This window comes from Cornus florida, unplaced genomic scaffold (assembly GCF_030987335.1).
Source record: "Cornus florida cultivar Cherokee Brave unplaced genomic scaffold, ASM3098733v1 CherokeeBrave_3.0.0_Hap2_Chr07, whole genome shotgun sequence".
Classification (NCBI taxonomy): domain Eukaryota; kingdom Viridiplantae; phylum Streptophyta; class Magnoliopsida; order Cornales; family Cornaceae; genus Cornus; species Cornus florida.
The window spans coordinates 12,830,678-12,851,537 of NW_026775577.1; the positions used below are offsets into that span (position 1 = coordinate 12,830,678).

Sequence of the window (20,860 nt, forward strand, 5' to 3'; positions counted from 1 at the left end):
ATTTCAACGTGGAATATATATATATACACACACATATAATATATTTGTAAGGCTTTTTATACTCTTGCATATGTTCAAAAACTCGCTTAAAAAATAGAATTGTGTAAATTGATATAAATTCATGAATGAGTTAAAATTCTCTTGCATAGAATTGTGAAAATAGAATTGTGCAAGTTAAAATTGTTTTGAACATGATTTCAAATAGAATCTGGACAATTTTTGTTATTAATTAAATGAGCTAATTTGAACTTTTCAAAATAATACCGAGCCCTAATCATTCTTTTTGAACATTTCACGTTCTTAAACTGAGTCTGAACTAAGCTCAAAACAAATAAAATTAAGCCCAAACAAAATCAAACCCGGCATGGCTTGGTTCGATCTGTCACTTTGTATAAATTTTTTTTTTTTTTTTTTTTTGATATCCTAGATTAATAAGAAATAACAACATATAGTTATTCAAGCCATTATGGAGAACTAAATTTATATATATTGAAAAATATAGCTGTTTTCAGAAGTCATCTTGTAACCATGCACCATCCGGCTTATGAAGAAGTCAAAATACTAAAGAAGCAGCCTTGTAACCCTATGATAAATGTAGTTCCAGATCCTAAGGCTTAGTCTGACTAGATAAAAAGTAGTGGAAAATGAAGAAAATGGATTTTATAAACATTTCAGGAGTTTGGATATATATATATATATATATGTATAGCTGGAAAAATAAAAATAAATTTGAGGAAAAATATTTTTTTCATCACCACTAGAAAAAGAAACTTCCTTTAAATTTATAATTATGTCATTTCTTTTATCTCCCAAAAATGATATTAACTTAAATGTATATGTTCAATGAATGGTATAATAAGATATATTTCTCACCCAGAATATCCTAAAAAAAGTACTTATGTAGATTTTCACATAAAATTTATTTTTTAAAAAGATTAAAAAAATATTAATTTGAAAGCAAATCTATTTAGCCTTGTTATTTAAGGACAATTTAATTAAACAATAATATATACATATTTTGTAACTTTCCATCTATCTAACTGTAACAAGGGTCATTTGTTCCACATCGAATCCGAATGAGAAAATGATTGGGTATAAATGGGGGTGGGTATGCAGCACTACCCAACATCTTGAGTTTTTGAATAAATGCATGGGCAAGCGCCCACCCGTTACAGTTGGTATCAAAGCCAGACTCAATCCTTGATCCGGTGTCACGTCAAGCGCTCGACCCGGATAACATCTGGAGTTTGCCACTTGGATAGGCAGAGTGGCCCAAACCGCAACGAGGGCATTGCAAGTTTAGGTGGAGGAGAATGTAACAAGGGTCATTTATCTCACATCGAATCTGGATGGAAAAGTGATTAAGTATAAATAGGTAGCTATGCAGCATTACCTAACAGTTTGAGTTTTTAGGTAAATGGACAAGCGCCTACATGTTACACCAATCCATTTTATAGAATTATTTTATAACTTTTTAATAAATTCATTCTACCAATAAAAATTAATTTTCTTTCATTCACTTTCTTATTATTTTCACTCAAAAATAAAAAATGTGGACTTTACCCAAAAGTAATTAAAGTGAACATTGGATATTGGGTGTCAAGCATTGTTGGATAGAAATTATAATAATTATAATTGCTTGGCTACATGAGAAAAGACAGATATCCAAAATATTCCTCCATGCAAGAAAGAACTAATATGTGTGTGTGTGTGTGTGTATATATATATATGTAATTTATATGGCGCTAACTCACAGAAAGGAAATAGTACTTTGGCTTTTGCAAGCATTGTGGTCACCTTTGATGAAAATGAAAAGCACTAGGTTACATTAGATGCAGTCTGTCAGTGAAAGGAAAAGGAACACAGACCTTCCAAAAAGCTCCCTTTAGTTTAGGGAATCACAAAGGTGATTTGCTCCCATCACATGTAATATATCTATAAATTATAAGTAATACAATAGGTCTGTATGTATATACGTGTACGGTGTATAAATTAAGTTCACTTATAGGGTCATGGTGCAATGGAAGTGGAAGGGAAAAAAACAGAGAATGGTAATGGAGGGTGATGATAGATAATATATATATATAAAGATTGTAATTAGGTTTTCCCCTCCGTCACTGTTCAATCCTTTCTTGTTTCCTCCCCCTCCACACTTTTTGATATTCTTATTAAAATCCATTTATTTTTCTATCACCGCCACTAAATTCTTGTCAGAATTTCATGTGATAAAAATGTCTTCCTTATTTTAATCTTAATTTTATGATTTAAAACAAAAATTAATTGGGATGACTATGACTTTCCATCTACTTTTTCTTTCATATATGGGTAGGTTATGAGTAATGATATAACCTCATAAATGTTTATTAATGTTATATATAATCTCATAAAATATTTATATTAGTTATTTTCCATTTTTGTTAATTAACAACCCTTCTTTAATTTGCTTCGTGTTCAAAGCATTAATTCTTTTGGCAGATAATAGTATTCACTCAAAGACCATACCACTATTACCAGTAAAACATTGCTCATATCAATTTGGCTGCAAGAATAAGTGAAATATGAATGTTTTTATGGAATTTAAGAGATTATACTAGAATTGGGTCATATAACTTCCGGGAATCTAGCGTCCTCAAAATCCTTCACGTTCTCCCAAATTCCAATCCATTCAATTAACTTTTAACTCTCTCTCTCTCTCTATTTTTGTCTACATGTATGTGTATTATGTACAAGAATATTCTCTCGTATACTAAATGGTCCAATGCAATCTAAATCGAAAATGCAATACACTGGAACATGTTTGTAACATTGTAACACGTGTCATTAAATAAAAATCATCATACTTATTTATCATTGTTGTATTCACGATTTAATGATATTACACAGTATTGCATTTTAGATTAAATTATATGAAATAATACTGGACCTAAATATGTACCCAAAAATTCTAATTCCTATAAAACTAAAATTATTTGTAATTCACCATGCGTGTTGAATTGCATTGGATGATTGTGATTTGTGATTGGGTACTTCACAATCGCATAGTGTGAAACGACTGTCCAAAGCAGTAAAGTTGTATTCCACAAGATATCATCTCATTCCTATTATATATATCAACAGAGTGTTTTCTTTTTTGAGTCTCTCTACATTATTGCTTTAATAATTGCAGTGAAGATCAATTTCCCACCAAAAGGTAGACATGGAACCAGGCTATAGCAGCTCATACATGTCCAACTTTCATCCTTTCACTTTCCAGAAGAACTTATTTATTTATTTTATTTTAAAACGGTTTCACTTTAAGTTATCAACGGCTGTTTTACTTTGAAAAATAAGCCTAACTAGTAGGCTTGAATATTATTTTTCTTTTCAAATTCAAATGAAATGTGTATACCCTAATGGGTAAGAGTAATTAATTCCTAACATCCATAATTACCCTCATATTACTTGTATCAGGTAAGTTGAAAGCTTTGAGAAAAATTACCTTGACAGATAAAAATCAAGTAAAAACATTGATAAACAAAGCAGACAGTATACCTAACACATATATTGTGACGTTTCACATTGTCCAAGAGGAGAAATTAATGTGGGGTTGAAAGAATGATTGAAATGTGATTGATAGGCTCAAAAATTAACTTGGGTATCTCAATTTAACACCTTTTGGTAAGAATTTATGATATTAATCAGACTTAGAAAGGTAGAATGTGAAAGTTTGAATTGTCTTTAGGCATTTCACACTGCTTTAAATTTGTTAATGGTAGAGAAGGGTTACTTTTTGTGTATCTTGAACCTAATCTTTGTCAACTTAGTACATATAATTCATGCATAATTGTCCTCAAAAGGTCTTCACAATTGACAAACTCCTCATTGCAATTGGGACCCTTGACAAGTTTCTTGATGTAGATACCATTTCACCAATCAAACCAAGATCGAATTTGACTAAACCTAGCTACCCAAAGAACAAAATGAATGTATAAGTTTTCTCCAATATATAATATACCACTACTTAAAAGGGAACAACAGGTTCTTGATTAGATGCAAACATATATATATGGTTCACGAAAGCTAGTAAGTCGATCATGGCTAGAACCAAACATCACATTCAAAGTGGCAAAAGTTGTAGTTAGAAATATTTTGTGATGTGTCACTTTCAATTCAAGTGGCCGGAATAACTTTGTAAGCATCCTTATTTTATTTATTTATTTTTTTAAATAAAAAATATTTTTGGGGTCAATATTAATGCATACTCTGAAATTCCCAACTAGGCCACTCTGATTCCACTTGTAATCAGGTGGGCTCTTGCCTTTTAACTTAAAAGTTTAAATTATTAGGTAGTACTCCATGCCAGTCTATATATGCCCCAAATCTTCACGGTCTAAATCCAACGTGGGACAAGACCCCTCTAGCATAGATTGTGAGATCCAAGTTCCTTACTTCTTAGGATTAGAGATTCTACCAGTCTATATATACCCCAAATCTTTCCTGTCTGAATCCAACGTGAGACAAGACCTCTCTAACACCTATCTTAGATTGTGAGATCCAAGTTCCTTACTTCTTAGGATGAGAGATTCTAGCAACTTAAACCTAAACTCCACCAATTCATGATTAAATTGATTTCCAAATATTCAAAATTAATCACCATAACCAATTAATTATATGTGGTTCGGCCTGAAGAAAGTGTTTCTACATAATCAGAAAGGCAAGTTTTTGCCATATTTTTTGTTAGAGGTGTCCCACATCGGATCCGGATGAAAAGTGAAACCAGTATAAATGGGTTGTGTGTTAAACCCACTTAATAACTGAAGTTTTTGGATGGAATGACAATGCATCCAGCCCATTACAATATGTATCAGAACTAGACACAATCCTTGATCGATTCAATGTCACACGCTAAACGCCTAGCCCGGATGAGTCCGGGTACCTTCTGGGTAGGCAGGACGGTCCGACCGCAACGTGTCCCACATCAAATCCCGATTAGTTTGTATCAGAACTAGATACAATCTTTAATCCAGTGTCACGCTAAGCATCCGGTCCGAATGAGTCTAGGTACTTTCTCCTGAGTAGGCAAGATGGTCCGATTGTAATGAGGGCGTTGCGAGTTCGAATAGAGGAGAATGTTAAAAATGTCTCACATCAAATCCGGATAAAAAGTAATATGTGCATGTATAAATGAATTAGAAATTAATCTCACTTAATAACTTAAATTTTTGAATCAAATCGCGACCACGGGCACGTTACACTTTCCCTCTAGCCCACCAATGAATGGCACAACACATATTCACGAAAATGAGTTCAAAGTCGCGACCAATGAGTTCAAAGTCGCGACCACGGGTCCCCGCTCCCCCCCCCCCCCCCTCCCCCCCCAAAGACAAGCTGTTCTCCACCAGAACTATCCCCCCCCCCCCCCCCCCCCCAAAGACAAGCTGTTCTCCACCAGAACTATAGGTGGGTAGACAATTGAAAAGGTCATGAAAGAATGAAAGATATCAATAAATACTCAATGAGACGTTTCATGGTGATTTTTCTTCAAAAAGGGGCTTAATTAATACGGTGTGTTTGGTTTCACTTGATTGGTTGCCTAGAAAAACAATAAGCATGGCGACTCTCCATCTTTCTTTGGATATTTCAAAAGTTGGATGGACTTTCCTACATCACATTAATGTGATTGGCATAGAGGATAGCTGACCATACAATGCTTCAAAAATTTTATTACAATTTACTCTATGCACAATGATTGGAAAACGAGCCCATTACTTGTTTCTTGTCATTTTGAATTTTCATCCCTACATGTATGTACATTTGTCCCATATATATATATATATATATATATGCAATTAGATTGGACTCGGATTCACTCAAGTAATGAGTCCCAAGAATTTATTGCTAAGTAGGGTTGTCTATGGTTGGATGAATTAATTAGATGCTACTTGGGATCATGTCTCTATTACTCCAATGCCATTTCGATTTGATTAAGATTTAAATATATTAATCGCCTTCAATTAATAATTAATATTTTTATTTATTTAAATTATATGTATATATATATATATATATGTATTGGATAAAAATTTAAAGACATTACTCAGTGACCTAATTGGTAAAGCGTCTAACTCTCCTAGCGAATGTACCCGTATTTGAATCTCCCCTCTCCAAATTTACCAGGAGTACCGGCATATTTGTTAGTTTTATTGTGTGATTTGGTGAGGGATTTGAATTCTCTACAATTTTTTTTTTTTTTTTCTTTTTCTTTCTTATAGTACGTGTATTGGCCCCTTAACACACGCATTATTTAAGTCAGAAGTGTAATTCGAAAGTGAGGCCACGCACCATTTAAATCAAGAGTACAATTTAAAAATAAGACCTTAAAAATTTAGCTTCCAAATATCTGGTAACGCCGCTATGTTCGGTAATTCTTTCCATTCATAATTTGATATTTTACTATTAATTTGACGTAATGTTCACTAAAAATTCACCAAGGAAAATGAGTGACAGTAAGAAGTATCCATTCCCATTATTGGGAGGAAAAAAATAAATCTAATGGATATTTGGTAGCAAACGTCCAATCAGTGGACCCCAAGAAGAATAAATATCACAACAACATCCAGCGGGATAATAAGATATTGTAGTAGTCATTAAATAGCTATACTTTTTTTGTTAAAATGCACTTATACTTTCTTCCTGTCGGATAGGAAAAAAAGAAAAATAGATTTGTAATTTTAAAATTAAATTTTACATGCACTTATACTTTCTTCCTGTCGGAGAGGAAAAAAAGAAAAATAGATTTGTAAATTTAAAAATAAATTTTATAAAGTTTAATAATTAAAAAATTTATTTTCAAACAATTATCTTTTATAATTATTTAAAAATAATTTTTTATTTTCTTAATTTTTAAGAACTATTTTAAAAATTATAAACTAAACAAGTCCTATTATTCTATCCAACTTCTAAAGAGTGTCTCTGTTTCATTATTTGTTATTTTAAAAATAGTGGCCTCAATTAAACATTTAATGTGATATATTTTTAATATTTTTAATTTATACTTTTAAAAAAATATTATAAAAGCATGTTAATCAGAGAAAAGTAGATTTGAAAATTTATTTTCTATCACATTAAAAAATATATGTTACGTAGCAAAAATTAGACTCTTAAAAAATTAAGTTTTTAAAAAGTCATTATTATTAATATTTGGTGGGGCAGGGGGACAGAGGGAGTCATAATTAGGATGAAAAGTTAAGAATGATTTAATTTGATTATTTTATTCACTAAGTTTTATTGAGTGAGATCCACTAGACAATTGGCTCTCTCATTGATGGGAGTGAGCATCACTTCGTATGGTATAGAGAGTTGTAACAATATTAAGTAGCATATATATTCGTTGCTGGCAATTCTATGCCATATATATCCTCTACCATACATTCTTTTCAAACTGTTCAGTGTTCACCAATTAATGGGCTCCATGTGGGAATTCTATTGCTCAGAAAAGCATAAAGTCTACAATGGTTTTCAAATTTCTATTGCTCAGAAAAGCATAAAGTCTACAATGGTTTTCAAATTTCTATTGCTTTTTCATGGTTTCTATACATTTTAGATCATTCTCAATTGACAATTATGCCACCATTATTAGAAGAGGAGCCACAAAATCATGTGGTCTGTGTTTTGAGTTTGGTATTAGGCTGAAGCCCCCCGCTGCATTCGAATGCTTATGAAGCTAATTGTTGAGATGGAACTATGCCAATTGACTTGTCAACTTTTAAATATGATTTGTAGTCGCGGTATTGATTCCGGTATCGGTTGTAATTACGGTGTAATAGATTCAGACGAATTTTAGTGTAAATCGGTCGAACCGACCGGTTCATAAAGGTGTGTATAGTATCGAACCCTTAATAAAGAGTTACGAACTGAGCGATACGTCACGTATCGACCTATACGGCGAATCATGATTAAATATATATATACTAATGAATCCACAAAGCTTAGACATTAAAACTCTCAAATTATGTTCTCTATTGTTGATGTATATATAATATAGAAACATACGAAAAGTAGCAACATAAAGTAAGTTTTTTTTTTTTTTTAAATTCAATTATTTCTGAATATTATGAAAAAATAGGATAAGAAGTTTAATCACTAAAAACTACTAAATTCAAAAAATTAGAATAATTCGAGTTTATTTAGACTTCTAAAAAAATATTTAAAAACATTCAACAACTTCAAAAACACGATTTTGGACCCTAAATAATGGATTCAACCGAAAAATAATGTTCCACAGTAGCAAGGCTACTGGTTTTTACAAGTTGGCCGTTTTTTTTTATATATTGGAAATGGGTATTTTATGGTCAAAGTGAGCTCATTAAAACTGTCTCCAAAACCAAGGGTCTTGTTACCTAATGGTAGTTCCTCACTTTCTAAAGAAGAAGGTTGATGATTCAAGTTCCTATAAGAATAAAAGTGGGTGTATGTGTGTTTCTTACCAATAAAAAACAAAAATTATATTTTATTGCATTCAAAGACTCATATAGTGTTATTTGGAATGTGCACTTAATTTCTTGAATTTGTTTCCTTATTTGAGAAATTGTTTCCCTAATGGATGTAGACTTATTGGAAAAATAAGGTTTTATCTTTTACATAAACATTGAAGCTTTTTGAGAGATTTTTTAAAGTAATTTGATAGTTTATCTTTGAGAGCACACACTTGAACACGAGAATGATTAGGGTAATGTTCTTCTACTACTGATGAACACAGAGTCTTTAGAGTTTATATCAAATTACAAAGATTAATTAGAGCGGCATATTTTCTTCTATAGCTTTCACAAAAGTCAATTTTGAAGGAAAATGAGGGATCGATCACATTATGAAGGGATCAAAGTATTCGAGAAGTGTTTGCTAATCTATGAGCAACCCTTCTACAAGGATCAAGGAGTAAGCTTGAAGTCTAGTGCGTTTGAACGGGGTGTTACAGAGTTAGAGAGATGTTCAACAATTGGTACTTGATAGAATGGAGTGGGCGTGAGCCTAAGTCAGAGTCCATTATACTTTACTTCAACACTAGTAAATCTTTTTGCTCCAGCCAACGGAGTCTTTGAGGTTGATTTCCACTTCCTCACTTATTAAAACTCAGTGTCTCTTATATTTTTGTGGTTGTGATGTTGAATTGATAATCATTGTGGGTAATTAATCAATCACAAATATTGGACAAGTTGACATATTCACCCCCTCTAAGTCATTAGAGTATTATTTCACAAATTAATCAACAGAACAACGTCCGCACCGCGCTACTCACACATCGAACATAATAAAATAATTTTTCCAAGTAGCACATGACAACTAAAAGTGCAGCAAGTCAAAAAAATAGGGCGAATTGCAAAAAATCCCCTTTTACTATTACCTAGTTGCGAAAAACCCCTCTTATGAATATTTTTGGTAAAAAATCCTCCTCAACTATCCCAATAGGGTTTTTTTTTAACTAATGTTCGTTTAAGTGGTTGTCTAAGGGAATTTTTTGGACGGAATTATCCTTTAACAGATTATTCTTCAGACAATTTATTTATTTTTTCTCTCTTTTCTCTCCGCGTCAAGCAAGCCTTCTCATTCCTTCAAACACGAAGCTAACAGCAGATCGAGAAACCTAATTGTGAAATCAAAACAAATTTTGAGTAGTTGGTGGTGGAATCAAAATAATATATGTTGAGATGATAAATGTATTTCTCTCAAACTAAATTACTTAAATATCTTTTATTGTAATACCCCTAATTTTAAAAAGGATAGTCCTGGTATTTATTTTATTGTTTAAGTTGCATTTTTAATTGTTGACGTGTATATGTGTTAATTGAATTGATTGAATTGATTTTAATTGTTTAATTGTTTTACTTTAGTTATTTTAATTGAATTACTTTACTTAAATTTAATGATTTAATTATTTTAATTTAATTGTTTAATTTGAATTGATTTCATTACATGTAATTATGTTTTCAATGTAACTGTATGGAAGGTGGCACACATATAGTTATATTAGGTTTTCAGTTCAGCCGACATTAGAAAATAACCTAGGTTGTTCTATTGGCCGAGTAAATCAGATTAGGGTTTAGTTGAGCCTAGGATTAATGTGGCCTTTAAATATTTTCCTAGGATGTCTGCCTAGGGTTTTAGAACAATACTACGACATAGTATGGTTGAGGGAAGTTTTGGAGATGGCTAGGAAGAAAACAGAGAGTTGGCCGGAGACTTTAGGACGACGTCGGTGGAAGACAAGTTCTATTCCTAACTCTATCCCTTAGACTTGTATTCTTTACATCTCTAATACAATTTCAGGAGTAAATAAATGTTGAAAGTAAACTGGTTCGCATGTTTGAATTGTTCTAAACTGTATGTTTATATGAACTGTTCTTTTTCGGTGTTAATTCTTCTTTGCATCCTTCTTGGGTTAGTTGAAGTTAATTACTGAGGAATGATTTTTAAACTCTCTGAAACACTAAAACCTAATTTTAAATCAGTAGAAACCTTGTTAACAGAGGACGGAAGTGATGGAAACCGCCGGAGATCAAACCGTGGAAGGAAAACAAGTGAACGGGGCAAACGAAGCAAGGAGGCGGCTCCCCACAAGGGTGGAACCGGCTCCAATGCAGGTTGAGGCGGCTCCACCCCCTTTTGATGCAATCTGGGCATAGTTTTGCTTCTAGGTTGTGTTTTTGAACTTTCTGGGATATTCAAGGACTGTACATGGGAATTTAGAGGAGTTCTATGGTTGTATTAGAGCTTCCGAGAATGTGGGAATGAATAATAAATCACTTAGGGTTGATAAGTTGATCATCAACCAGTTTTTTAGCAAGTTATGCAAACTGTTCGTGGATGTGAGTGGTTTAAATTTCTTAAGTTATTCTAGAAACTTTCTGTGAATAATTATTAAATACTAATCATGTATTTGTGGTATAAACTAAGCATGTTAAAATCTATATATTTTTCCTATGCTTGCTATGGAATGATTGGTGTTTAAATTGTCTTATTTATCGCATCAATTGTTGGACTGGAATTATGAGTATAATAATTGGTCCAGGTTTATTATGTTTACTGTGGAGTTAATTGATGTAGACTTTTAGTCATATTCTCTCAATTATATGGAATCTGGGGATAAGTTAATACCTGCATATACTGTTGTATTGTTAATTGCGGGATTATTGGTTGGGTAGTGTATAATCAGCATGTTAAAAGATGTTAATTAATATGCTCGCTTATGGAACAATTGATTTTTAAATTTAATGTTTTTATTCTCAATTGTTGGATTTATGGATTTAGATGATATTTACATGTATGTTCTGTATTATCATTACTGGATGGACGGATTGTATGCATCGGTATGAGACGGTGACATACTAGGGGGATTAGCTCAAAAATCGCTAAGTCCTACCTATTTTGGAAATTAAAGAATTGGATTAACTAAAAGTTAAGTCATATTGATGTGTAGTGTCATGGCAACGACTAGTTGACCGGCACTATTAGGGATTATGGATGGATTTTATATGTATTGTTATGGTACCTCGATATGAGCTTGAGTCTCAAGATCGATGATTAGGGAGCGTATATGCATCGGGATGCATAGCTGGCTACGATGGTTGGAGGTGTATCCTGTTTAGACTTAGGTACACATGCCCACTTCGTGTGCGTTTTAGCATGTTACCTCCATTCAGTTTGAGACCGGCTTGCAGTCCAGTGAGAGTCCTTTAGTGTGATTATATATATACTTACGGACTATTAGTTATTGTTGAATTGTTTATGATATACATGCGTATCAAGTCTCTGCTTGGATTGTAATAGGTTAAAACTTGCGCGTGGGCCTGACCCACTTCTATTTTTCAGGTACACGACAGTTCCAGACTTAGACTTGATCATGCTGAGCAGAGATTTCTACTCACTTTACCGACGACGTAGGACTTCTCTCCATAGCTTACTTTTGGATGTTCTATCAGTTATTTTTATTATAGTTTGGATTATTATTAGGGGGCTACTAGAGATGGATTCCCAAGTTGTTTAATCTATTGGAGATTTTGGATTATTAGGATTTAAGTATTTATCTCTAAAGGATTTTATTCTAGTTTCTTTCAGCTTTTAATATTTATTATTATTTCATTTTGTCATTTGTGTTCGTTTTTAAAATATTAATTGTTTGATATTCCCTCGGTTTTGGGCCTAGGCCTGATCAACCGGTGTTTCGGATTCAAGAGGTATTTAGATTCTTGTGAATTGAATAGAGAGCAACAATGTCCTTTCACATTAAAAACTTTTATATTTTTAGGTCTTTAACTTGAGTACATCAATTACAACAATTTTATCTCAGAAAGTTACTTTGGGGTATTTCGTGATCTCGAAGTAAGTAATACTTTTTTTAATTTTTTTTTTAAAAAGGATAACAATACTTAGGTCTTCACTAGTGAGGATCTACAACATACTCACTGCTGATGTGGACTAATAATAAATGCACATATGATATTTAATTACCAAATCAAATATGGTGGGTAGATATTCACTTACCAAATCAGAGATAGTGATTTGATTACCTTCTATGATTTGATAATTAAAATAGGATGTATCCATTTATTATTGGTCCACATAAGCGGTAAGTATGTTGTAAGTATGTTGTAGATTATTACTAGTAAGGACTTAAGTATTGTCCAAAAAAAAAAAAAAATCAGATTTGCAAAAGAAATTATGTTACTTTTTAATTGCCAATTTTAGTCTAACCTACCTAGCCTGCAGTAGCATAAGTCAATTAAGGAAAAGAAAGAAATTGAACTATATATGGAAGATGGCAATTTTTTTTTTTTTTTTTTTTAATTGGTACTAACTTCTTTTGGGAAGTAGGAGCCTGGTACCGCTAGGCCACTAGCCTGTTAGTGGAAAAATGGCAAATTATTAATTGAACTAAGGAAACATGACAAATTATTAATTATTTTTCTTGGCTGCTAAAGATCAAGTGCACTAAAGGAGTTCTTGAGTTGCTTAATTTTTTCATCTTTTATTCCAACGCCATGGTGAATCTTCTCTCTCCTGTACGGTTGTACTCAACTTTATTTTATTAATTATACATAGCTTAAATATGATTTTATTGGCTTTTCATTTTTTAGTTTTTTTTGGGAATTTTTTTTTTCTACTTCACATACCTTGCTTGATGGAGAGAGAGAAAATAAATAAATAAATTGTCTAAAGAATAATCTGTTAAGGGGGTAATTTTGTCCAAAAAATTCCCTCAAACAATCACTTAAACGGACATCAACTAAAAACACCCCATTGGGATATTTGAGTAGAGTTTTTTGCCAAAAATATTCATAAGGGGAATTTTTCACAACTGACTAATAGTTGAAGAGAATTTTTTGCAATTCACCCCAAAAAATAAAAGTGCACTGATTCGTATTCAATATTCAAATAGTACATCATTTTTGCAAAAAATTGCAGTAAAAAAAATTCAGGAACACAATAAAAGTATATTAATAAATTTAAAGGATAAGAAGAGAAAATTAATAATAATTAAGAGAAAAACAGTTATTGCATATGCATTCATTTATGAATGCCAGAAGAAGGGAATTGGAAAGGGTGGTGGTAGAATAAGATCCCCATTAATAAAATGACACTCTAGACCTAGTTTGTTAATCTTAGTGAAAGCATTAAAGGAGAGGAGTTACTTCCCAGTACAAAGAGTTAAGGATCCCTATAAATAAATCAAAACAAATGAATAAACTTTGATTTATCTTCGATTTAGCCTAGGGCTTTGAAAACCCTAATAGGGGGCTGGAGTCAATGAGGGTTTGGATGGACAGTCATGTGGAGGAAGACATCATAAAACCCAGAATGCCAGACAAATATGTTGAAAGATTAGAAGGGAATATTTGGGAGTATGAAAGGGAATTAGAAGATAATGCGGAATTTATTAGGGTTTTACACATGGATGCAAGTAAACAAACACCCTTGCCTTTATGGTCTCTGAATCAGGTCAATGAGTATACTTTATAATACTATAGATGTACGTACTATGTATATTTTATTGAAATATAAAATATATGAACTCTGTATATCATGAGATTTTGAAAGGGGGTGCCTTAGGGTGCACGATTGATAGTAAGGCTGCTCTAATATTGTGATTTCTTTATTGTGATAAAATTGTGCCGATAAAATTATACTATTGATAAAATATTATATCTATACACATATAAATAAATTTTAGACCTCACTGTCATAAGAATCTTGTACACTGAATTAGTCCTAATATATCATGCGATTTTGAGTAAAATTATCCAGTAAGTTCACTCTAGTCCAGGGTCTATATATCCTAGCTTGGAAATGGAATTCCATTTTTGTAGTTATTCAATTTATATAATAGAATAATATAACTAAACAATATTATTATATATGATGAGAGAGAAGGAAAAAGGTATCACACTCGAGGCTCTCTTTCTCTCTCCAACTCTTTTTTTTTTTTTTTTTTTTAATTTCGTTTTTTTTTCCCCGTCCTATCCGGGAATGGAAATCAAGGTGACCATATAATTATTTTTTTCTTTTCATTTTTTATTTTTGTTTTGCTTTTGGTTTTGACTATAGAGAGACCTTGTTCAAGTGTCATTTTCAAAGATATACTCCCGAGGAACACCAGACCCAAATCCCACTCCTTTCTATGCCTTTCTGGAATTCTTTTTCTCTTTAATTTTTCCCTTTCCATTCCTTTCCCCTCTCTCTCTCTCTCACACACACAAGTATGTCTGTTTGAATAAAATGGAATAATTTTCCTTTACTTCATCCCTCTTCAAGTTCTCTCCTTTGTTCTAGCTTGAAAGCACACAAAGCTGTTCCTTCATATAAACCTTTCTATTCTCTTCAAATCAAACAAATCTACAAGAAAAAACAAAAAAGATCAAAAACCAACTACAAAAAAACATACATATAGCTAGCACTTGTTCTTTTCCTTTCCTTTTCTCTTCAACAACTTTTTGATTCTTATTTTTGATTAACTATTTGGTTAGAAATCCACCAAACATGCCCTTGGAAGGGATTTTCATCCAACCCTCTCCAAACCCACTCCCTGATCTCTCTCTCCACATTAGTCCTCCAAACTCTTCCTCTTCATCTATTTCCAATACTACTACTAGCAATCATCTACTTACAGATTTTGATCTTTCAAGCCTCCGTGAAGCTCACAAGTCCAGCAATGCCACTTCGGAATCTCACACCGAGCTCTCCTTAGCTCACCGGACAAGTGCCATGGACTTTGATCAAAGCCGGTACCGAAGAAATCTCTCCGGCGGTGGAGCTGAAGAGCAAGTAGTAGTACAACAAAACCCTTATCCCCATCACATCCATCAACACTTAAACCACATAAACCATGGGGTTTCGCTGCTGGATGTATCATCTGACGGCTTGAGGCCTATAAAGGGTATTCCGGTGTATCACAACCGTTCGTTCCCCTTCTTGCCTTTGGAGCATCAAATCTCTCATCCCCAACCTTGGCCTTCCTCTACTTCCTCCAATTTGTTCTCCTCCTCATTTCCTCACTCATCGACTTCGCCTTATAATCTCCGAGCTGGTATGGATCATCACATGTCCATCTTGAACTCGGGGCCTAATGTGCACTCTTCATCGCCGGCTTATCGGATTTCAGGCGCCACGAGGCTCAACGGCCTCTCCTCCTCGTATCAATTGCACCACCATCATCAGAATCAGTACGGATCAAGATTCATACCTAAGCTCCCCACGAAACGGAGCATGAGGGCGCCTAGAATGCGTTGGACAAGCACCCTTCATGCTCGGTTTGTTCATGCTGTAGAGCTTCTTGGTGGTCATGAAAGTAAATATCAAGATTTCTCTCTAATTTAATTTTGTATTTTGGGTTAGGTTTTGTGTGTTTTTTTTAAAAAATCATTAGTATTGGGGTTTTTGGGGTATGAGGAGTTTCATTTTTTGATGTTTTTTTATTTTAGGGGCGACTCCAAAGTCAGTACTTGAGCTCATGGATGTCAAAGATCTCACACTAGCTCATGTCAAAAGCCATTTACAGGTACAGAAAAAATACAGAAAGCTGTGTGTGTGTGACTTTGTGTATGTGTGTGTGATGTAAGGGGTGGTCTTGGTCTATTCTTCTATCTGCCTCCGGCACAGTAGTCGATGAATGCAGTGAATGACTGAATATTGAATAAAAGAATCGGAGAGAAGTCTGAGCTTCTGATGGCAGAGAGAGAGAGAGAGAGAGAGAGAGAGAGAGTAGAGTGAGAACAGACAAAAGTAAGTCATCATTTCTCAATAATACAAATGCATTACTAACCTTATCAGACGTCGACCTCGTGATTAATGATGAAACCAAGACAAAACCCAGATGCCCATAAAGAAGGTTAGGTCAGAGAGAGTGAGAGAGAGAGAGATCTGAATTGGGTATTTACTATTTTGTTTTCTTTTTCTCTTTTTTGACCTTTTCTATTAATTTTCTCTCATTCTATTTAATTGTGTTTGGAAATACTTCCCAATTTCTCTACAGATGTATCGAACTGTTAAAACCACTGACAAGCCTGCAGCTTCCTCAGGTGATTCTATGGCTCATCTTTAGTCTCTTTTATATATTTTTTTCCCTATATAAACCCATTTTTTATTATTATTATTATTATATTTTTGGTTAAAACATATTTTTTAGAAAATCCTCTATTTTATTTTATTTTATTTTACTTCTATTCCACCACTAAGCCCTACTGGTTTGTGGGTAACAAGGAGATAATCTTTCCATATACAACACTTGTATGTATAGCATTGCATGCTTTCACACATGCATTTATATATGTGTGTGTATACCATATTCTATATGCCTCCATTGCAAAGATATTCAGCTGAGACATTTTGTTCTTCTTGAAGGACTTTCAGATGGGTCCGGAGAAGAAGAGAACCTCCCAATTGGTGATGCAACGGAACGAGGTGGCTTATTAGGTCGGTTTATGGATCAAAGGGGGACATCTGTTGCATCTTTGCAACAGGACACAGACTACAGTACTACTTCTACTACTCTCTGGAGTAATTCTTCAAGGTATAGATTATAGAATATATAGTGTATATATATATGTGTCTATATATAGCTCGTATCTTAAAACCTTGTTAAAATGCCTACATTGCTTTTCTTTTTCTTTTGCATGGTACCATCAGTTAGAACTGCAAAAATCCACTACTTCAATTTTGAAGAATAAAAGAGTTCTTGTGGCAGCTTTTGCTTTTCTTCTGTTCTGTTTCTTCTTTCCCTTCTTTTATTTTTTGTGTTGGAAGATCTTCCAATGAGTATAATATATATGTGTGTGTGTGTGTGTGTGTGTGTGTGAGACTGTACGTGTGTGTAGTTTTGATGGGATATTAGAAAAAATATACTCCGTATAAACATATAGGATGACAGAAAGCAAAGCTAGCTACTACACTTCTTTTTCTATTTTTTATTTTTCCTAAGAACTATATGTATCTTATACATTATTTGGCTATCATTATTATTCTCTTCACGAGGTGATTGCACATATCATCAAAAAGATCAGTCCCTTGACTTAAGTGCTCTCCTTTTATCAAAGTTATAATTAACTAATCTTATAAATATTCATGCAATAAATTATTACAAAATGTTGGACAGTGTTCGGTACAAGCTTCTATTATAGTGCCTGCTTTTATTAGATGTCTTTTGTCTGTGTACACTGTTTTTTCTTTTTTCATCCTTTATTCTTTTTTTTTTTTTTATTCAGAGTGCACAAAATCCCATAGAATCATGTAGTAAAACCACAAATAGATGAGTCATAATTTGCACAAGTTATTATGGATTTTTTTTTTTTTTTTTTTTTGGGATAACGAATAATTAATCCACACATTAGTTACGTATTTTAAATCTTGATGATCTGTTGTCATATCCCACAAATCACATGTTTTACGTACATTTTATAATTGGTTGAGCAATAGTCTAATCCTAATTAATCAAACAAAAAATCTACACACAAAATACTCATTATGAGGCTCGAATCCCTCACCTTCCTTTTGAGGGAGAAGATCAAAGTTATACCAATTGGTGGGACTAATGCCTGGTTAGGTCTTCTAAGTCTCGTGTGGAGCTTAGCTTCCAACTCTTCCGATTAATTTACAGCCCAACTGGTGTAGAGTTTATCTTATCAGCAGCAACAAGAATTTATGGGAATTGTCATGCCCAATGATAGCTCATGGACATGGAGAAACCTAATTTAACTTGGACAAGTGGCTTGTCCCTTGATCAAAGTCAAGATTGTTGGTAATGGATTAAAGAACTCAGATCTTTCTGGTTTGATTTGTGACTTCCAATTGGCCATTCCATTGATAGAATTGACAAGCCTTCTTTCCTGAGTTTCCTCTCCACTCCCATTCAAAATGGCTAACGTGTCATTCCATTTGGCTTAACTGCCACGGGCTTGTGCACGCTCCCCTAATTCTAGCCTTCCCACATTATTTAGATATTGTCCGCTTTGCATACTTTGGTGCTCACAGTATTTTTCAAAACTCATCTGCACAGACACGGGACATACTTTATAAGTGCCAACAACTTCTCCCCCAACTATGTGGGACGTCATACCCTTTCTCCTAAATCATATGGTCTCACTTTCATAAAATTTGTAGCTTTCAAATTTCTTTTTCTAGCCAAGAATCTTTCATTGAATGGGCGTCATTTCACTGGACTTCCTCTTCTGGTTCTCCTGCCACAAACTAGCTCTAGCAACTTGTTTTTATTCGATATGGACGGAAGAAACAATAGAATCTTTGAAAATGCTTCTTCTTCTACCCATTATATCATAGATGCGACTCTTAACTTATATCTTAAAGATTTATCTCAGTATAGAATAAAGTGGAAGTATTAATGAGTTTCTTCGTAAATAAAGATTAATTTCCATTTGTTGAAGCTCAACATCATCAATTTTTGGAAACTAGGAGCAACGTCAACTTGTTCATCTGATGATTATGAAAAAGCCATTGGGAATATTGTGCAAGGAGAGATGGGAATAATATTTACAGGAGCAAGTAAATGAATTCAACTCAAGCATTATGCATGATTTTATCAGTTTAAAACTAATAAAATCAAACCAACCAAATATATTCATATATGCAAGTGATTCTTGTCTATCTGTACAGATTTTATTTATTTATTTTTGGGTAAAATGCAGAGCTTTTATTTCTATAGCTTTCTAGTATATAGTATATACTTCCAAACTAAAGCATTCTTTGGTTTTGCTTAATTGTAACACCGGTGATGAGCAGGAATTTAATATTGTCCTTCAATGCAGAACATGTATCTTATTTAGTTCTCAGAAATTTAGATCCTGATCAATTATTTTTCTTATTTAAATTTTCAGCAGTACTAGAGAGGCTTGTCTGCGCATCACCTCTAGCGACATGGAAGGGCTCAGACCGTCATCCCTCCCATCACAACAAAGATCCAGACCAGAAGTAGAGGTATGTATTGATTTAAAATGGTTACTTCCAACAAAATTGATATATATATATATATATATATATATATATATGAATCCATAAAAGGAAAAACTCATTAGAACGTATCTTCCATTATTGCCCCGGGGCAGACTTTTTAAACTGCATATACATGTTGCACATAGAGTACAAAATGGGATTGAGACACTGGGTCTAATTTAGAAATGACAGAATATCCAAAACATTGCAGGAATGTGAAATGACTCGGCTGAAAAGCTATTTAGGGTGTGATTTGAATCGGAAGAACCCTAGCTTGGAGTTCACGTTGGGCAGACCGGATTGGCATGACAAAGAGCATGACTAATCAGCTATATATATATATATATATATATTATAGCTCTCTTTGATTTTGCAATTGACTAGTAAAATATTTTCATCAAGTACTTCATCATCAACAAGTATTGCTGAGGAAGAATAAGAAGAACAACAAATTAATCATAGATATATAGTTCTTCTAACTCACTCCATTAATCATGGTGGTAGTGGGGGTTGTTTTGTCATGATTATGTAATGTAGCATACATTTTGTGGTGGCACAAATGGAAAAGGATCAAAGAAGAAATGTATAAGAAATTAAGAGGAAGAATCAAGCGCGTCTGGTGTGATTTGCGGACGATTGCACATATCCGAGGTTTACCTTGCAGTCTCGAATACTAAAGGTCTTTAGGTTGGAAAGGTTCCCTATTTGCAGTTTTAGAGGATTTATATTTTATACTGGCTCTCTTGTTCTCTCTATGCCAAATTTTAGTTATTTTTGTACTTTAATAGTTAGTATTGGAATTTTATTTATGTCATTAATTACCATGGACATGTTAACTCTAATTGTGAAGCATTGCTAGCATATGGTATTTAAGTGGCTGAGTTTGCTTAGATATGTTTTGATTGGGGAGAGGTTACTTAAAAAAGCTGTAATAATCCGAGTATTAAGCAGAGACAAAGTTTCTGAATGAAATGTGTGTGTGTGTGTATATATATGATCCGGTCCATAATGGATGATTACACATATGCATATTCTTTGATGAATAGACAAGCATGGATCAAAATTCTAATTGAAACATACACGTGTATATATATATGACAGAAATGTCAAAAGAATATAATTCATAATCACTATGTAAATCCTTAATTATCTTTCATGTAACGTTTAGAAGTACTAAATCGGCTCAATAGATTTGGAATTGGCACAGATTTAATTTTTTCTAATTTTAAACCCAAGCCACCGATTCGATACTCTCAAACCTAGCATAAATGTATTTTCTTATTAAAAAGGAAACTGCATGCCTCGAGATATATACAAAAGAAAAAGATGAAACCGCTTAAGTGTTACATTATTTTGTATAAAATGACTGCTTTAATCTGTAAAATGACCT

General features: G+C 33.2%; 1 protein-coding gene across 2 annotated transcripts; it reads left to right on the top strand.

Annotated features, from left to right (window-relative positions):
- Positions 1-14,314: 14,314 nt before the first annotated feature.
- On the top strand, positions 14,315-20,360 carry LOC132266413 (transcription repressor KAN1-like). 2 transcript variants are annotated; one of them, XM_059767278.1, is made up of 6 exons: positions 14,315-15,817; positions 15,951-16,027; positions 16,502-16,547; positions 16,870-17,038; positions 19,356-19,455; positions 19,682-20,360. In XM_059767278.1, the coding sequence occupies exons 1-6, from the start codon at positions 15,010-15,012 to the stop codon at positions 19,793-19,795; spliced, it is 1,314 nt and encodes a 437-aa protein (XP_059623261.1). In that variant the 5' UTR covers positions 14,315-15,009; the 3' UTR covers positions 19,796-20,360. The 2 variants fall into 2 exon arrangements, with proteins under 2 accessions (XP_059623261.1, XP_059623262.1); XM_059767279.1 differs by having other exon boundaries at positions 19,359-19,455.
- Positions 20,361-20,860: the final 500 nt, after the last annotated feature.